This window comes from Alosa alosa, chromosome 16 (genome assembly GCF_017589495.1).
Source record: "Alosa alosa isolate M-15738 ecotype Scorff River chromosome 16, AALO_Geno_1.1, whole genome shotgun sequence".
Classification (NCBI taxonomy): Eukaryota; Metazoa; Chordata; class Actinopteri; order Clupeiformes; family Clupeidae; genus Alosa; species Alosa alosa.
In genome coordinates this window covers 2,997,229-3,015,435 of record NC_063204.1, presented here as the reverse complement: position 1 = coordinate 3,015,435, position 18,207 = coordinate 2,997,229, and the positions used below count along the sequence as shown (strand labels likewise).

The window sequence follows — 18,207 nt, the reverse complement described above, 5'->3', positions numbered from 1 at the left end:
CCTTGTTTGCCCCATACCAGATTTGTTCACAAGGTTTAAATGTGTCATCACTACTGTGGGGATATTCTTGACTCCTAGTGTAAAAACAGCATGTGCCTGACAGTGTCATGGTAAGCAGCAGCCCTGTCAGGGTGGATTGGACTAACCTTGGACACGATGACAGCCATGGCAAGGTTCTCGGAGTGCGCCGCTACATATCCCAGCATCATAATACCAGGCAGACGCACGGCCCCCTTGCAATCCCCGAGGTAATCGATGACAGCTGCTATTCCACCAGAGTTCACGATCAGCTGGGACAGCTGATTGGGAAACAACAGACCCATGTGCACAACACACTCTCAGACAAGGACAGCAGAGACAGCGCAGGCAGAGAGAGAGAGAGAGAGAGAGAAGGAGGGAAAACAGAGCACAGCTAGACAGCAGCACTGTATAATGTGACACATGAGTGCTTTGCAAGGTTGTTCCTTTTTCTTTTTGACTGCTCTGTGATAAATAGCAGATACGGACGGTTTTGTTTACAGCACCAGAACAAAGCAAGCGCTTGTTTGTATTACTGTAACTCACAGCCTCTCATCAGGCCTACTCAGAGCCAGGGCTATGGGGAACTGCTCCAATTCTCTCCTGACTCTGTGAGCGGTGCTGTGCTCCGACATGTGTGTGTGTGTGTGTGTGTGTGTGTGTGTGGAGGTGGGGGTTACCTCGGGAGTGTGCTTGGTGATCTCGCGCATCAGCGTGGTGACGTTCTTCCTCACGTACTCGTCCGGGTCGCGGAGGCAGGCCAGCACGGCGGGGAAGATCTCAGCCTCCACCACAAGCTCGGCTAGATCCACCGAGTGCTTGGAGATCTGGCTCAGCGCCGAGAACACTTGTCTCTGTGGAGCAACACAACATGGAGCTTGTAACAAATTTGAAACCAATCAGGAGTAAACACACCACAGTGTTGCAGGGCAGCACATGGACTTGGAACAGCAGTTCTGTGTTTGGGTAAGGAATGAACTGTACTGTACATGGTGGACTTGTTTCAATAATAACTTTTATGTACAATAAATCATGCGGGCATTTTAAAAAATCTCTATCATTGAACACATCTATACAATGCAAACAAATAAACACACCAAATTAGCCAATGACTAGATATCGGTCCCTTACTGACCTTGAGCTTGGCGTCGGGGTTAAGGATCATCTGTGCCAGGTGAGCAATGGCTCCTGTGTCCACCACCGTCTGGGCGAGCTCGGGGGAGTGCTTGGCGATGTCGCTGAGGGCGGAGGCGGCGATGCGCTTCAGAGCGATCTCAGGCTCCTGGACGCAGAGCACCAACAGTGGCACTGCCCCAGCATCCACCACTGCCTGGGACAACTCTGGCCGCAGCACAGGAAGGAGGAACACAGGGTCGGGGAAGGAGGAACACAGGAAGGAGGAACACAGGGTCGGGGAAGGAGGAACACAGGGTCGGGGAACGCTTGGAAAAAAGGTTCCGTTTACACTTCCTATGAGGTGACATTAACGTCGCCGTTTTGGCCATCACACAAAAATAATGCACTACTGACTGATAGCAAACTAACTATTGTAAACATGCTAATTACCAACCATTTTGTTTGAAAATTCTAAAACAACACTGTTTTTTAATACTTCAAAAAACATTTTATAAATGAACCTTACATTTTTCAGTAGCCATTGGTGTGCAGATTTGAACATAATCTAGTTTGGTTCTTACCGGGGCTTTTACTGCCTGAAATATCCGATTTTGTTTACCAAGCTTGGAGTTCAGTGCTGGGCTGGTGGCTGCCTATTCCCAACCTTTCTCACTGCACATCAACAGTTAGCCCGAGAATTTTCGTCGCAATTCAAAATTCCACACTGTTTACAGCTCTTTGAGTCACGGTAAAATGTACTTTTTGGTACATAGCTAATTTAGATACACTTATGGTGTGGGTGCTTGCGTTTATTTAGGAATCCGTCGTCTTGGTTTGTATAGAAATTAACATTAAGTGACACATACATTTAAGAGGTTGGACATGTCGCCATGGCTGTGATTCAGCTCTACTTCCACCAGACCTAAATGTTATGTAATATTAAAGGAACTCAATCTAACTCAGAACACAGTGGAGACTGTAATATTAAAGGAACTCAATCTAACTCACAACACAGTGGAGACTCTGGGTAAATGTCTTGAAGTCATGTGGTGCTGGTGTTGTTCTTACCTCAGTGTTTCCCATATATTGACTTATTTGTGGCGGCCCACCACAATATCAACATTGGCCACCACACAATGATTTTCCAGGTTGTGCTAAATTGTGCTTAAATCTGGTTAGCATCATAACCACGCTGCGCTAATTTGTTAAAAACTGCTGCATTAAAAGTTAATTCTGAAAACTTACCGCCACAAATAGAATTCAATTCTGTGGGAAACACTCTTACCTCCATTGTGACGAGCGATGTAGCCCAGTGCCCAGGCGGCAGACTCTTTGACCCCCGGGTCAAACTCCTCCAGAGAGATGACGAGAGCCTCCAGAGCCCCGCAGTCCACCACAGCCTGCGCCAGCTCCGGGGAGTGCCTGGCCACGGCGCGCAGGACGAAGGCGGCCGCCTTCTTATAAAACCTCTGTGGACCAAAGGGGGATAGCATGAGAGAGGAGGAGGAAGTGTCAGCTTCACACAGGGGCATACAGTATGCAAACTAATGGAAGAAGGCCATGAAAAAAAGGCTGTAGAAAGGCCAGTGTGCCAGAATTTGCCCTTCCAAATTGATGCAGGCATTGTGCCACTGGAGAGGATTTGCAAGAGTATGGGTAATTGGCAGTTGTAAAGTGAAAGAAAATAGCTAAACATGAATTGGGGGAGGGGCACTGTGGGCACGATGGAGGGAGCAGAGAGAGGATAGTAGAAGGGAAAGAGAAAAGTGAGAGATAGAGACAGAGAGGGAAAAAAAATAATTCATTGACACACCCCCGCCCCCTCCCAGTTCAAAACGTCAAGCCATAGTTTTGACAAGAATGTCTAGTTAGCAGTGGAAAAGCTGCACATGGGAAAATAAGCTGAGACGGAACAAAAGCATCTGAGTGACAAGCACCCCACTCCTGTTAAGGGGACTCTAAGTGTGTGAGGGACCAGACTAGAACAAAGCTTCCTTTAACAGGGACAAGAGCCAATACTGCATCTGTGAAAAGTGACAGTTATTTCAGCTTAACCGAAATCAGGGCTAAAGGGGAATCTTAACACATCTCATCATTTTCATTAACACTCATATAATGAAGACTTTTTTTCTGCCAAGACATTCCGATTGAACACCAATATGAAATTTCAATATCCGGTTTCAGCTAAAATTACACCTGTACCCATTTCACCAATATCGATACAATCAACTTTCCTTCTGAAGTAAAAGAACAGATTCTACTACATCCTGTAAGTAGTCTGCTTCAGTTGAAAAGATTTGACACTGAACAGCACAAAAGCACCTCAATGTACTGAAACTGAACACCGGCCCTGGCAGGTTTGAACTGAGAAAAAGCCTTACATTCTGCTCCGCCAAGGAGTACACAAGCTGGGGGAGAATGTCTCCCTTCACGATTGCCTCAGCCAGGTCATCGTTGTAGTTGGCAAGCCTTCCAAGCGCGAGTGCTGCTGTCTGCTGAATAGTTGGGACCACGTCCAACAGAAGAGGCCTCAGAAGGGACATTACACCTAAGCCAAGGAAAGTATGAACTTAGCATGGAGGAGAGAAGGCTAACGTGCTGGGTCTACCTGCACATAAATTTAGTATCCGACCTACCTTTAGTAGCCTACATGCTGCTCTTGTTTGTTTGTTTGTTTTTAAAATACATGGATGTACTCTGCAGATAATCAACATCTTAATTGTTTTCTTAGGTATTAGTAAAATACAAAAAAAAATGTGTACTTAAAAAAATGGCCTAAAGCCTAAACTGAAAATGATGGCTAACGTTACAATAACTGTAAGTTAGTCTCAATGATTGTAGATAACACAAATAAGTTAACACAAGGACAAACACATCTCCAAGAGCAGCCCCTAGACAGAGATAACAGCAAATAAGTTTAAGTATACGTATAAGTAAGTATAGAAATATAAGTAAGTAAATATAGGCTATCACGCGTCTGCTGTGGATACAAGTCTAGTCTGGATGGCAAATTATCACTCACCTGCATTTTGTAAAGTTTCAATATTCTGTGGTCGTGTTGCAAGCTCCGCGACTGTCTGCACGAATTGTGTCCTCGACTTCTGGTACTGCTCAAATACTAAGGAGTAATTCACAGATGAGAAGTATCAACGTTAACAACCTTCAACATTTATCCTGACCATTTAACATTAATTCTATACCAGGATTAGTTAGCTACCATACGACCTACGATAACGTTAACGTTAGCATAAAGTGTACTGTCTCGTAACAGTAATGTTATATATTTCACAGTCAGTATTCACACAGCTTACCCTGTAAAACCTGCCGTTGACTCATATTCGCACAAACATTCGGTGAAATAAATTAAATCTGTGATACGACGATAAAAGATTTAGTGCTATCAGATTTATCAGGGCAGGTTAAAATGCCCTAAATCGATGTTGTGGTGTTTAGTTTGTCGTCGGCGTTTTGGCGTTGCCTCGGTAACCAACCGGAAGTGCATTTGCCCTTACGCTACCATGTTAACCGCTGTGCTTTCACGACCACGGCTCGTATTTACATGTAGGCTACTAGACTTAACGACCGAGGATCTCAAATCATCATGTCTGGCAGCTTTTGACAGGCGTTGACGTTTAGCGTAGTACAAACTGTCGTAGTTGTCCACTTTCGCAGAGGGAAGCGGGCAGCTGCAGTGGTCATTCCGCTGTCAACTTCACCTTCTGCCTTTCATCGAAAGCTTTCTGTAGCCTAAATTTAGGGAACATGCTTTATGGTGTCATCTCCGTACTTGCTGATAATCCCATCGGTCAATGATTTGTTTAAATAATTGTATGACTCGTCTCATAACTCGTGTCCGATTGTTTCCCCTGATGGCATAGGGGTTGTATGTAACATTGTTGCATTCATTGACAGATTCCATCCGCACGAAAGTGATAAAGTTACATTGTTTCATCTTTGTTACAATAAGCGGACTGGGCGCTGCGATTCGAACGCTTCATCAAAATTTCGCACGATGGAACTTGTTAAACAATTAATTGTGTTTTGGCAATTTCTTGCATTACATAGATCACTGTCTCTGTCTCTAGATTAATGCAACAGTATGAAACGGTAATGCACTGATGATAAAAAAAAAATAAGGAGAAAAAAAGGGAAAATAAGGAAGGTAGTCTGGGTGCAACTATCCAGAAGCTATGTGGCCTATAGTTACTTCATTGACAAAATAACCTGAACCAAAACTAAACCATTGTGTCTGTTAAAATAATTGAATTTCAAATATTTTACTGAGCCCAATCACAGTTTGGCTTTAGCACACTGACGTTTATGTAAGGTAAATATGGGTTGGGGAAAAAACGCAGCGTGAGGCCAGATATAGACGTGGGTGTTACAGTTTAGTGGATGTCAAAGTTCAACTATGTCTTTTTATATCAATGTAGCCTGTAACAGATTTTTTTTCATTAATTGTCTTAATTGTCTATTATTGCGGATGACCTCTTTTGTTCTTTGGGCAAGATCCGTTTATGTTGATTTTTTAAAATAAATATAAAGTTGAAATGATAAATGTTAATGTTTTGGAAATATTGTTTGCTGGAAATACTTTAGTTTGAAGCAACTGTCTCCATCAGATCCGTTTTATGATCACAGATCACATAGGCTATAGGTAGCCTGTAGGTTATTGCTTCTTCACGGACTTTCCGATAACGGGGTATTAGACAGCCTACACTAACGAGGGATGAACTCGTTAGAGTTCAAACCATTCTGTCCTAAATAGATTCAGATTCCAGCCACTGTCAGCCGGAATGCTGGCGATTCATGTGAATGGAGGAATGAACCCGTACCTGTCCTCTAGACATCCAAAACATTCCAAAACTGTGATGTGCAGCCCTATTGAACTCCGTCAGTAGGCTAGGCGTTGGGCTACTTTAAACCATAAAAAAAGCTGCGGTCCATTGAACTAGAGTTCACAATGTTCATGCTGCCTAGATAGTGATAGTGATGTTTTTTCACCCCCAATAGCTCAATTGTCCGATTGGATTGCTCCCTTGTGAACAAAGCGTTTGACACACCGAGTTAATTGGAAATTAGCCGACATATGTGCGAGATCAAAAGGAACTAAGTCTGAAATGTTAAATGATCGACATTCACAAGATCATTTAAACATTGTCTGTAGTCCACTAAGTACTTAATTTGTCCGTGCATGCCTCAGAGGCGTCAGGTAATTAGCAAACATCTAATATATACTATTTGCGGTTTGACATTTAACCACCTATTTTAAGGAGCAGCGTTTAAAGAATAGATAGCAACAATCAACTTACCATATGCTTTATTATGTTTACCACGCACGCCCCATGCGCAGAAAGCTACCGTTTGCTTAACGCGTTTCATTCATGCTGTCTTCACTGCAAACACTTCGTCGGGTGATTCAAAAGTAAATTTGAGTGGAAATGCATGAGTAAAACACAGAGCTAACCAGGCTAGATCCCTGCATTAGCTGGGTACAGAACCCTTTCAGTCGACGTTAAGCTTGTCTAATTATTTTGCCTATGGCACTTTAAGCGCTATGCATTTTTTTTTAAGTTAAAAATCTATTTTCAGCTGCGCATTGTCACGGACTAAAGAGAATGAATTGTCGCCCATCGTTGGCAGGTGATTAATGGCGAGAAAATGAAACCGCATACGTAGCCAAAGCGTAAAATGTTTTATTTAGACGTTTTTATGCTGTGCAACAGTCACAATACAACAGTTGTCCATACAGTTGACTGATACAAATAGGCTATATTGAACACTGAAGACATCAAAACAGCCAAATGGAGGATGAGATCCGAGCTTCATCGCGGCCTCCTCTGCTGCAAACTTCTCAAACTTTGAACATTATATGTCAATGCTTATTAAATATGCATTTAACTATATACATGGTTGTAGAGGTTGACCTCTTTGAAACAGTCTTTATTTTTTACACTTGATATATGCCATCCTACTGAAGAACAGACAGCATATTATAGATGAGCGTAACCCTTTTCATAGTCCAAAATCCCAAACAGATAAGGGCTCTTTTCAACATCTTTAAGGGGGGGCCCCCAACCAGACCTTACTTTTGTATCAGTGGCCCTTGACAGTTTTTAAAAATGCAGGCCAAATTAATCTGGAATGTTTAAATAGGTAAACTAAATTCAAATGCAGCCTACTCTAAGTGTCTCATGCTTCTCATAAACAATGGACTTTGAAATACACACTCAGTACAGGCAGACAACATTTTGATTTCAGCCTTAGGAAAAAAATTAAGACCAAAAAGTAAAAATATATAAAAAGGTTATTCTTCAGTCATTTATGTAAAGAAACAGTTCTCATACTTTTTGTTATGAGTACATCGTTATTCCAACAATTCAAATGAACGCCCGTCATGAGCAAAGTCTTCATCTGCAAGCCGATGTTGAAATAAAAAAATTCCAGCAACATTCCAGATGAAATGTCTTGCACTCACTACATACAAATCAACATACAAGTCTTACATAGTCATATACAAATGACAACAACCAAAGAATAAAAAGAACATCTACAATGGGACTGCAGAGGCTTGATGAAGGGCAAGGGGCCTGGTGTTGGCAGGGCAAAGTTGGTGTGTCTGTGGGGGGTGGGGGTGGTGGGGTGGGCAGTTCATGTATGCAGTCATCCTGATGACGTAGAGGAGCCATTGAGCGAACCTTTCCGCACTTTGTTTCCAAAGGAATACTGTCGACTGGGGACGCAGCCCGGAGATGAGCCGTTGATGCCGCTGGAGATGTGGGGGTACGGAGTGTGGGCAGCCTGGGAGGGGGGCGCGGGGGTGCTGGACCCAGGGTTGGGGCCGGGGGGTGGGTGGGGGTGGGGTTGGCACTGGGGCTCGGGCTGGGGAGCGGCGAGGAGGTGGAGGGCACAACTGCGGCCGGACTGCTGGCTTTGTCACTGGCCGAGTCGCTCTCAGACCGAACGGAGCTGTTGGGGCCGTCCTGGGGGTGACTGATCTTCATCTTCTTGCAGTTGGGTCGAACACGGTACTTTAATGGCAGCGGCCCGTTCTGGGGGACAGCAGAGAAATGGACGACACAGTCTTGATATATATTAAGGTAAGTAACTACACAGTAATAAACTCTACACAGCCTTGATATATCAATGTAAGTAACTACACAGTAATACACTCTACACAGGGCATTCATTCCAGACTCTGAGAAGTCCTCCTTCTGTCCATGGTCAAACAATTAAACCCATAATTCAGAATTAGTTGATTTAAAAAAGAAAGGAAAAACACATATGGTTTTATACTTCAAATTATGCAAAGCACAGGGCAAATTGCTCTGGAAGTTGTCTATTCATTTTTTGACTAAAAATACCAAAAATTCAGGTCATCAAGAAAAACATGCCTCTTACCCTCCGCCAGGTGTAGATGTAGGCTATGTCCATTAATGTGTAGTAATCTTTTAGTGGCTCATCTTCATACATTACTTCAACCTACAGGAAGGTATGAAAATGTGATTCAAAAAATTGCTTTTAGCTTTCAAATCCAGTAATTCAAAAGTATGTAGGTAAAAACGTACAAGTTCTTTCAATAAATGTTTGCCCTATCTTTCCTGTATGGTAGATCGCTCACCTGAAAAGTACATGGTATGTCCATCTTGCTTCTGAGAAACTTCCTCAGATGCATAACTGTCATTGCTGCTGGACACTGCAAGTATCTCTTATTATTCACCTGTGTAAAGGACCTCTATTCAATACCAATATTCAATCAATTCAATCAGGCAATACTCTCAAAAAAGTTCTGCAATAGATTTAGAATGTTAAACACACACACAAATAAAATAAATAAATGTCCATAGTAATTATTGTTCAGGAATTGGATCATATTCAAATATGGGATTACATATGAGATGTATGATATAAGATATGAATAAACACACATCGTATCGTATTAATGTGTGTCTTAGATCCAAAGCTTGTAGAAGACACTAGATTCTGCATGCATACCTCCTCCTGAGCTCCTTTGTCCTCCACACCACTCTGTGCTCTGGGCCTACAACAGCATCAAAGATCAACACATACTTACAATTTACTCAAGTTATACTCATGACTTACTAAGTTATACCTGTGAAAAAGTACTTGAACCCATTTCTGTATGGACCATATATACATATTTTGTTTTAATCAGAAATTTAATTAAGGCCAGTGTAAAAGCAAACAGACAAGACACAAAACTCAGGCGTGATGGAGACACACAACACAGAGCCATTCCAACACACATAAGCAATGTACATAGCACCGGGCACATACTTGGGATTGAAGAACTCAATCGAGAGACTGATGATCTCGTCATCTGTGATTATTCGCTTATCTTCATCTGACACTTCTCCACGGTCTTCATTTGACCCATTGGTAGCTTTTCAGAAAGGAAAGAAATTTGGATTCTGTTTTCAGAGGACAGATAATCCCTACAACAAGCCATATGCAAGAAATGTCTGTTGTACAAAATAACTGTCTCAAAAAGACTTTTCATGTGAAGGCCATGTTGTTTTGCATAATCGTTTTTTAATGCATGTTTCTGTGGGATTTACCATCTACTGATGGATGTGCAGCATAGAAATCTCTCCTCCTTTTCATCTCATCTGTAAAAGGAGAATAGGATCAGTCTCACACACACTAGGAGAATAGGATCAGTCTCACACACACTAATGTCAGTGCTAGGAAAAAAAGACCTTGATGATCATCTTACTTTTGAAGAGTCCAGGCACCAACTTGTACACAATATCTTGCAGTGTTTTGTCAGACCTGGGCCAAAGCAAAATCGCTTTGAGTTATGGTTGCAAGGAATGTCATGTTTATAACCATGCTTGAGTAAGACTGCTGAACCAACAAGCACAAACAGCAACTGGGACTTATCTAAGAGGGTTGATTTTTTAGTCTCATAACTGGGGTGTACCCTACCATAGCAAAGTTAAGTGACCACAACACTGTTGTTCAAAACAGCAAGACAATGATGTGGTCATGACACACCAACATATTTACTTAGACAGAAGAGAAAGACGGCATACTTAGACAAAGGAGACAGATGACAAAGACAGCAATTTGTGGGAGTTTAGATTATGTCGATTGTCAAAAATACTTCACCTACCGAATATTCAGAAGAGGCTTTGTCTTATGAACCTGGACATCACATATTGGGCAGTATTTGCTGGTTTCCAGGTAACGAACAATGCACATTTTACAGACTGTGTATAATTAAAACAAAAAGGTATCAGTTTTACCAAATGTTATACATGCTTGTAGCTGAAAGTGAACTATAGGATTGCCAATAGCTTACTTACATGAATGCAAGCATTCAATGATGGTTGTAGCATCTATGAAATATCCACCACAAAGCACACACATTAAATGAGGGTTAAGCTCTGTAATCTTGATTCTTGTGGTCCGATGCATATTTGCATAGCCTTACAAAACAGCCTACCTGAAAGGAAAAAATGGAAGATGCTGAGACTGACAGAATAAGCCAAAAAATCTGTTTGAAAAACAGTGATTTGACAACACGATTGACTGTCAAATGGCACACTTAAACGCAAAACACATTTGGTCACAACCCACATTTGCCAAGAAGAGTGAAAAAAAGCACTTCTTTTCTTTCATGGTTTTACATGGCCAGGCTACATTTCTTGTTAACCAGTCTTATCGCTATCCTGGTTAAACATTAGGTTAGGCTATGCCGCTATGGCTTATCATTCTTCGTTCAATATGGGCTTACGATATATCTAATGATTTACGCACTGATTGTGATCGTAGTAGCACAGACCTTGCGCGCACGGAGATGCCGATGCACCGTCAAGAGTGGCGGCAAGGCAACTCAGCGGTGAAAACAACATTGAGTCACTGAAAGGTTGTCTAGGTCCGTGTGTGTGAGGGCTACCTTAATTCCGTCGATAAAAAAAAGAGAAACACATGGAAATTCTTACCGTTTCTATAGCAACTTGGGCTGTACAGGTTGGCGGGATGCCAAGCTCGGTAAATTAAGCGCGCTCAAAAAAATAAGCAAGACGCGACTAAATAGGAAACCTGAAATTGTTATTTGATCATGCAACAGCCTGGCACCTCCTAGAAGGAAATTGAAGTGACGTATTGGATCTGTATTTGATAGAATGGGACAAATCCTTTAAAAAGCACACAATGCCTGCGGATTAATTGGCTAACCCTCATCCCCTTAGGCTACTATGTTTCTCGCTCCTGGCTATAGGCTCAAAGCCTACAGTGTAGACACTGACTGGTATGAAACACTTGGCCCTCCATGCCATAGCAGACAGCTTTATCTTCATACGGGTCCGATTTGAGAGGTGGACACTGAACACCAATGACTGCTGTAGAAAGACACTCCTGGGTTGCATCACAGCGTGAAATGGAATAGCCAAGACATCGTTCAAAGGCTGTCGGAGTCCAACAACTGGAATGTTGAGCAGGTGTTGCACAGCCCAATCATCCTCACATTAAAGCCAATATTATTTATCCAACACACATAGATGCTTCAGACATCCAATAAATAGCCCACCACAGCTTATCTACGTTTTCCTTCAGTCAATCGCTCATGTTTTGACAGCTATGGCAGCCATGCTTGTCGTGAAACAATTAAATGTGACATGATGTCATTGGCACGAGAAAGACAGTTTGTAAGATATTCGAGAAGGAACTAAAAGCTTAAGACATGGCACGGGGTGTAAAGTACCGTCATTATGTGAAGCAGTGCACACAGAGCCTTTGAGGTATTAACCAAATAATGTAGGCCATTTGAGAACAGTGCGGGCTATATTGCAGAATACAAGACCACCACAACCGCCTTGCGTGCTATAACTGTTCAAGAGCCCCAACAGTTTTAATCAGTAGCCGAGTCTTTTGTAAAGCACAACGATAGACTTCAAGTTTAAGTTTAACATCTGATGACTGGGTGTTCACAGACTTCCCCTATGCTCACGTCAATCTGCCGGTTAACTGGACACATGCAATCACGCATTCAGAAATGCACAACTAATCTTGCGTTGTATTGTTTTTTCTTGCCAATAAGGCTACTTCTGGCCATGGTCTCATAGCAGTATGCAGTAGGTCAAATGGCAGCCATGAATCCTCTATCGCAGCTGGCTGCAGTGCTTGAAACAAAGTTCTCCAAGAAAAGCAAATCGCCTATAAGGGCCCCTTTAATCGCATGGGTTCTCCAACACCAGACCGATGAAAGCTTCATCATATACTAGCCTGCCATTTACAGATCAGCCTTTAAACGTGAAACAACAGAAGGTAAATGAAATCCATAGCAAAGACAAACACTTCAATATTTACATGGTACGGCCTAACTAACCAACAAAAAGGAACTTGAGCTATTTAGCCTACTTATACGTGAACCACAACGGCGACCTTCAGCCCCGAAAAACTCTGCTGTCATTCGCTGAGCGCTACCTCACTCTGGCAAGATGTTGTAAATTTGCAGAGAAATTGTAAAGCTGTTGTCTTACAAATGCATGTCTAGGCTAATAAATTCCAGAGACTATTTTATACTGTAGTCTAGGAAGATGAACCATGGCTTGCACATATTTAAGTACATTGTAGAAGACCAACAGAACCTCAACAGAGACGAGTTAAAACATCATGATTATTTTTTACACCATAAAATGTTATATTTATATAACGATGAAAGACTCCGTGCATCTTTGGCATGTAGCCTGTGTTTGCCAGGATTGTGTTAATTTCTTATTATCAGCCATTTAAAAAGTTTAGGTTGTCTTGTTTGAAACGTGAAGATGTCCGTCTGGTCTACATAGGGTCGACAGAGGATGAACTTAAGTTAATAAAATACTCTGAAGTAAACATCTGTCAAAGACAATGACGTCCAGCACTTCAATACACCCTAAAGATCGTATTTCTATAAAATGGAGAAAAAGTGCAATACTTGATTGACCAGGATATCCCTTAAAAGGTTGGTACCTAGAACGTCTGACCAGTCTCGAGCATAATTTGCTGGAACCTTTAGGTTCCATCAATAACTTAAGTATGGAAACAAACACCAAACTGCACGCATCAAGAAAATATTAATGCATAGACGCAGAAGAACGTTTTTCTACTATCCATGTGCTTCAATATTGGGGGATCCGTGAGAACAGAACAAACATTTCAAACGGTACTGATATGAACACTCTTAGGTGCGCGATCGCCAGAGAGCCTCGCATCCAGCACACGTAGCAGTCTAATGTACATAAAACGGCATAATATGGAAATATAAGAACAGAAAATCTTCGTTGGTAAGAGAACATAACGAATAATACATACCAGTTAGCTGTGGTGCGGGTCGTGAAAACTGAAGGTGTTCAGACAATGAAAGTTAGAAGTCGATCAGCAGAAAATGAATGCGAGCCAAGCGGCCATCTTGAAAAGAGCTGCAGACGCTGTCAATTGCAATAAGGGTACGCCAGACCGGAGCTCATTTTCGTAATGAAAAATCCTCTGTTTTCACCCAGTCTGCACTTGGGGATAGTGGATGGTTTAGAGAAGCGAATGATAATGTCCTTTCTTTGCCAGAATGAGCATGGACGATTACGTTCCGTGAGAGCTTTGGTCTCAAATTGGCCGTTTGAAAAATGCTGCGCTGATGGCTCAGTGGAAACTGACACCGTCCCCAAAATGGCTTGTAGTTCGACCGCCCCGCGCATCACGTGGTCTTTTCCTTAAGGGTGGCCTGGGAATAAGTGTCGGTGTAATTGTGAGTGTGTGCGTGATTTACCAACTATTTATCAACATAGATTTTACACTACATGCTTGAAGAAAAATAAATACGAGTGATATCTAGGCGCTTTAAGTAACAATTACGCAGCCATATATTTTTCCATACAAAATGCATTAGGAAGACCCCCAATAAAATAAAATAAATACATGTCGGACTCAAGCTCATGCCCAAATGTATGATAATTACATTAATTATACTAGCCAAGTCATGCTGAAGGATAATAGCCTATTAGCTAGTAGCCTATTACAGTGGGCAAAATCAGATGCTCATGGAATGCGTAAGTCATGCCGGAGTATAGGCTGCGTCTGGGCACAGCTGGGCGCATGGTTGCTCTTTGCCCTTTATGATCAAGATCTTTAACCACGAGTACAAATATCGCTCTTACTGGTGGCATTACAGTGAGAAGCCTTACAAGACTCCCAGCCCAGTATGGCTTAGTATCTTGCAAAGGTCAGCATAGCCTAGAACTGGTAGCCTAGGCTATACGAACATTCAAGCGCGCCGCTGGTAGCAACGTGCCATATATTTTTAACCTATTAGCCTATGTGTAACATATACGAACAGTGTCTATTGATCAGTAGTTTCAATTAAATGAAAACTGTCCACGACAGCCTATGCGGAGTTTACCGGTTGAGCACAAGAGCAGGCATACTTGACCTCACATCATGCTGACAAAGAGACGAATGAAACTGGATGTTCAGAAAACGATTTAATAGCAAAATATGCAACGGGTGGTTTAAAAAAAAAAGATTACTACAATTCATGAAGGTAAATTGACCAAGACAATATTAATCCACCGGCGTGTCGTCCTCTCTGGTGTGAAAACAGGAATGAAAAACATGGATCCTCTGAATCTTACATTTCTTTAGTCTTTCCCAGACAACATATTGAGCTTATGACTGTGTTGCTTTTTCCAAACTTTTTGCAGCGTCCTTCATCTTCCCCACCAAATCCTGAAATGACATTCAACAGTTGACACTGCAGGTAGACTAGCCTACTCGGCAAACTCTATTTTTAGAGCCTTTGGACATGGTCTTAATTGCAGAACTACAAACAACTTTGGTCACGTGTGACAAGGGGATATTGGCACTGTGATGTTCAGTAAATCGTCACGCAATGTGATCAGGGGTTAAGGCTTGCGCTACGTTTTATCGACCGTTAAGTCACCCGAAGGATCATGTCAATAAATCGTTTCGTTTAAACCATTCCTTAACAATAGGCCTACCACAACTGAAGTCCTCTCCTCACAGGCACCGCTACACACACACACAGGCAGTAGCCTACCACAGTGCACATCTGCATGAATAGGCTAGGCTAGAAAAACAGTCGGTAAAAAACAACCGGTTATATCAAAACTGAAGCATAATGACCACCTCATGGTGAAACTGACCATCAACAATAACGACTGGTTGCTTGGTTGACTTTTTGTCTATGCACAAATTAATGTAGCCTAAACATACTTTAAAGATCAATAATTTAAAACGCATTCGCATTACTTTTTCTATTCTGTTGCCATTTCATTGTGGTATATATAGCATGTGACTGTGCCAAGTTATAAGGTATCTCTAGACCATAAACTATAGTCTATAGCCTACTAAGGCCCAAACGATGTTCATACATCAGGTCATGTCAGTAAATAAAGTAGCCTAGCCTTCCAGAGCTTTGTCTGAGAGCCATTTGGTTTAGAACATATTGATTTTATTTAGGGGGCATACCTGAAGTTGTTCCATTGTACAATTAAAATTAACTTCTTTCGAGGATGTTCCACAATCACCATTCTAAAAAAATAATAAAACATCACTTAGTTAGGGACTGACTTTTACGAATAAAAGTGTGTTTCTTGCTAATGCTGTTAGGCCTACATACCTCCACATGAAAAGAGATCAAATAGGACGGTTGGTTGACCTTGTGAACATGACTGTTCTGAAATGTGAGACACAATGTTTTATTCAAAAATGACCGTGGAAGCGATTTGATTAGCTAGGGATCAGTTAAAGTCTCAAGGAGCCTATACCTTGATACAGTAGTCTAGTCGCCACAAGACATCTGTTACGTGTGGGGGACTTCCCCCGATACTGTAAAACAAGTACAAATTTAATTAACGGGAATTCGAAAAGCAAAACTTGGTAGCAGGATAGAAAAAAAAACAATAGCCTACACATCATTGACCTATTCCTGTATAATCACTTCAAAAGTCCTCTGTCAAGTTTATGTGGAAAGGGAGTGTAACTGGGTTATACACTAAACCAGCATAAGACAGGATACTTTTAAAAGGTGTGCCATTATGCATTTTTCTTGATCTGAATTGAAGCACTACATTAATCACTTTTAATAGTGCAATTACTTATTATAGCGCATAAACAAGATAGCTTCTGAAACAGATGGCTTTGTTTGTTAGTACTGTAAAACGTAGAATTGCTACAACACCATATATAACTAGGCAAAATATATCTTTATTGCCAAAACCACGTCGACCTCAAGTCACTTAATAAAGAAGATTCTCAACCACAGATGTCGGCAAAATCACGGACCGCGCACAGAAGTGTAATGACAGCTGTATGGCAAAGAGAAAACAATGCAACTTGCCTCTCCAAAAGGGTTTCCAAACTTCTTTTATGGTGCTGCAGGGATAAGAAAAACAAGTCAGAAAAATATTTTCCTACGAAGGAATTAGTAGGAAATGAGTCAAGAATATAATTCATACTCGAAGACAATCAGTCACCTGGTACGAACTGTAAAACACGTCTATCCTCTCAGCATCAAATGAAACATCTTCTAGGCACGAGCTGAAGCAGCAACACAAAACATAACTTTCAGCTGACGCTTTCCCATTCAAGGCAAATATGTAGGCCAATATCAAAATAAGCACAGTAACCCACAGCCTACCTTAATGTAGATTTGTCAGCATTTTGCTTCACACCTTCAAGTATGAAAGTTGTCGTGGCAATGTGGCAATGCTTCAGAACACTTTGATCGATATGATTCAATTGTGGGTGATCTGCAAGGTGAAGCAAATTGCAACTTTTACGCATCTACTTTTCAGACATCGATGACTACATAACCTATTTTATTTTTAAAAAATGAATGTGGGTAGCCAAACCAAAACGAAGCGAGGTGTGTGAGTGGTAAGATGCCAGAGCCGATACTGGTTCTAGCTGCATCCAACACATGCTAGCAGCTGCGCGTTATGCTTGGTTATGAACTCAGACATTGGGACATGAAGAACTTAATTAGGCATTCCTGTTGAGTTTGGTACCGTGTTACGCATCATTCCCACGGTCAGTACACCCAATAAATAACCCTAGGTGTGGAAACCGAGGGAGCTAACACATAAAGTTAGCATTAATGCTAAAACATCCGTAAGCTAACATCGACTGTGGCTCACATAGCAGTCTTTGACGACGTAATATGTGTCTATTGCAACGATTTCCCCACGCAGAGCATCTGGTACCAGCAACATTGTAACAACAACAGACGCTGGCTGAGATATTGACAGTAGCGTTTTCACACCCCAGCTCTCAATATGTCAAGTATCCACCGGAAGTTCCAAGACACACATTGGTTTGTAACAACACTTACCCAGACCACATTCAGACCGGGAGACCAAGCTCCCGAACGCTACCTCAGTAAATGCACTGAAGCTTTTCAGGTCAAAATGCACTGCATCTGCTAGATATTGCAGACCTTTTTGCACAGATTCGGACAACTCCATTTTGTACCCTTAACTCGCAACAGTGAGTCACGTGATTTGATCAGCTGACTCCATGAATGGAATTTATTACATTTCTTCAGCTCACAGTCTTGCTCTCTCTGCAGTTGGGGTACCATCTGCCTCTAGAAGTGTTATAGCCTATGCGCACTCTATCCCCTGTTTTTCGCGTTTGTAACCTTTGCGAGATGAGATGGGTCTAAATCATGTATTGTGAAAGCCTATAGCATATAGTCTAACCTCGTAATAAAAGACAGGAGGTGTTCAGTTTTCGTATTCTGATGCTACGGCTGTCGCGAAATAGTCTATGATAAGGCTACAGTAGTTTACCATACCCTTAATGAGCTCTCCGTTGGCATCTTCCCCAGTATTTCGGGGGAGATCGTGTAGCACACTGTAAACATAGCATGTAGGCATAGGCAAGGTGCCCTTGTTAATATTTTGTTATATTCACTGTCATGTTACCTACCTTTGTAGGCTAGGTAAGGGATGTCAACCAAAAGACTTCGAAAAGAGAGCTTAAATCGCGTAGAGTCCATAAAAATACTCTCTTTGATTTGGGCTGTGTAGCGACTGTGCAAGTCCATACGAC

General features: G+C 41.8%; 3 protein-coding genes across 5 annotated transcripts in view; all 3 read right to left on the bottom strand.

Annotated features, from left to right (window-relative positions):
* The window catches only part of spag6 (sperm associated antigen 6), a 9,319-nt gene extending 4,713 nt beyond the window's left edge, over window positions 1-4,606 (bottom strand). The window contains exons 1-7 of the mRNA XM_048265638.1: window positions 4,446-4,606; window positions 4,157-4,252; window positions 3,516-3,682; window positions 2,420-2,603; window positions 1,154-1,359; window positions 699-872; window positions 147-299 (exon numbers count right to left, since the gene is read on the bottom strand). Of these exons, the coding sequence (XP_048121595.1) occupies window positions 147-299; window positions 699-872; window positions 1,154-1,359; window positions 2,420-2,603; window positions 3,516-3,682; window positions 4,157-4,252; window positions 4,446-4,470 (1,005 nt within the window). The 5' untranslated portion in view covers window positions 4,471-4,606. The remainder of the gene's footprint in view (window positions 1-146; window positions 300-698; window positions 873-1,153; window positions 1,360-2,419; window positions 2,604-3,515; window positions 3,683-4,156; window positions 4,253-4,445) is intronic.
* Window positions 4,607-6,814: 2,208 nt separating this feature from the next.
* On the bottom strand, window positions 6,815-13,982 carry bmi1a (bmi1 polycomb ring finger oncogene 1a). Of its 3 annotated transcripts, XM_048266622.1 has the most exons (11): window positions 13,453-13,979; window positions 10,464-10,603; window positions 10,271-10,367; window positions 9,872-9,927; window positions 9,714-9,764; window positions 9,433-9,538; window positions 9,130-9,175; window positions 8,756-8,854; window positions 8,536-8,616; window positions 8,004-8,186; window positions 7,798-7,935 (listed from the first exon to the last, which is right to left on the bottom strand). In XM_048266622.1, the coding sequence occupies exons 2-11, from the start codon at window positions 10,573-10,575 to the stop codon at window positions 7,798-7,800; spliced, it is 969 nt and encodes a 322-aa protein (XP_048122579.1). In that variant the 5' UTR covers window positions 10,576-10,603; window positions 13,453-13,979. The 3 variants fall into 3 exon arrangements, with proteins under 3 accessions (XP_048122577.1, XP_048122578.1, XP_048122579.1); XM_048266620.1 differs by having other exon boundaries at window positions 6,815-8,186; window positions 13,453-13,982; XM_048266621.1 differs by lacking the exon at window positions 13,453-13,979 and adding an exon at window positions 10,943-13,436 and having other exon boundaries at window positions 6,815-8,186.
* A 618-nt stretch (window positions 13,983-14,600) lies between these two features.
* Window positions 14,601-17,639, bottom strand: commd3 (COMM domain containing 3). The gene is made up of 8 exons (XM_048266623.1): window positions 17,486-17,639; window positions 16,793-16,904; window positions 16,629-16,692; window positions 16,493-16,527; window positions 15,921-15,981; window positions 15,773-15,829; window positions 15,622-15,684; window positions 14,601-14,859 (listed from the first exon to the last, which is right to left on the bottom strand). The coding sequence occupies exons 1-8, from the start codon at window positions 17,616-17,618 to the stop codon at window positions 14,800-14,802; spliced, it is 585 nt and encodes a 194-aa protein (XP_048122580.1). The 5' UTR covers window positions 17,619-17,639; the 3' UTR covers window positions 14,601-14,799.
* Between the last annotated feature and the right edge of the window lie 568 nt (window positions 17,640-18,207).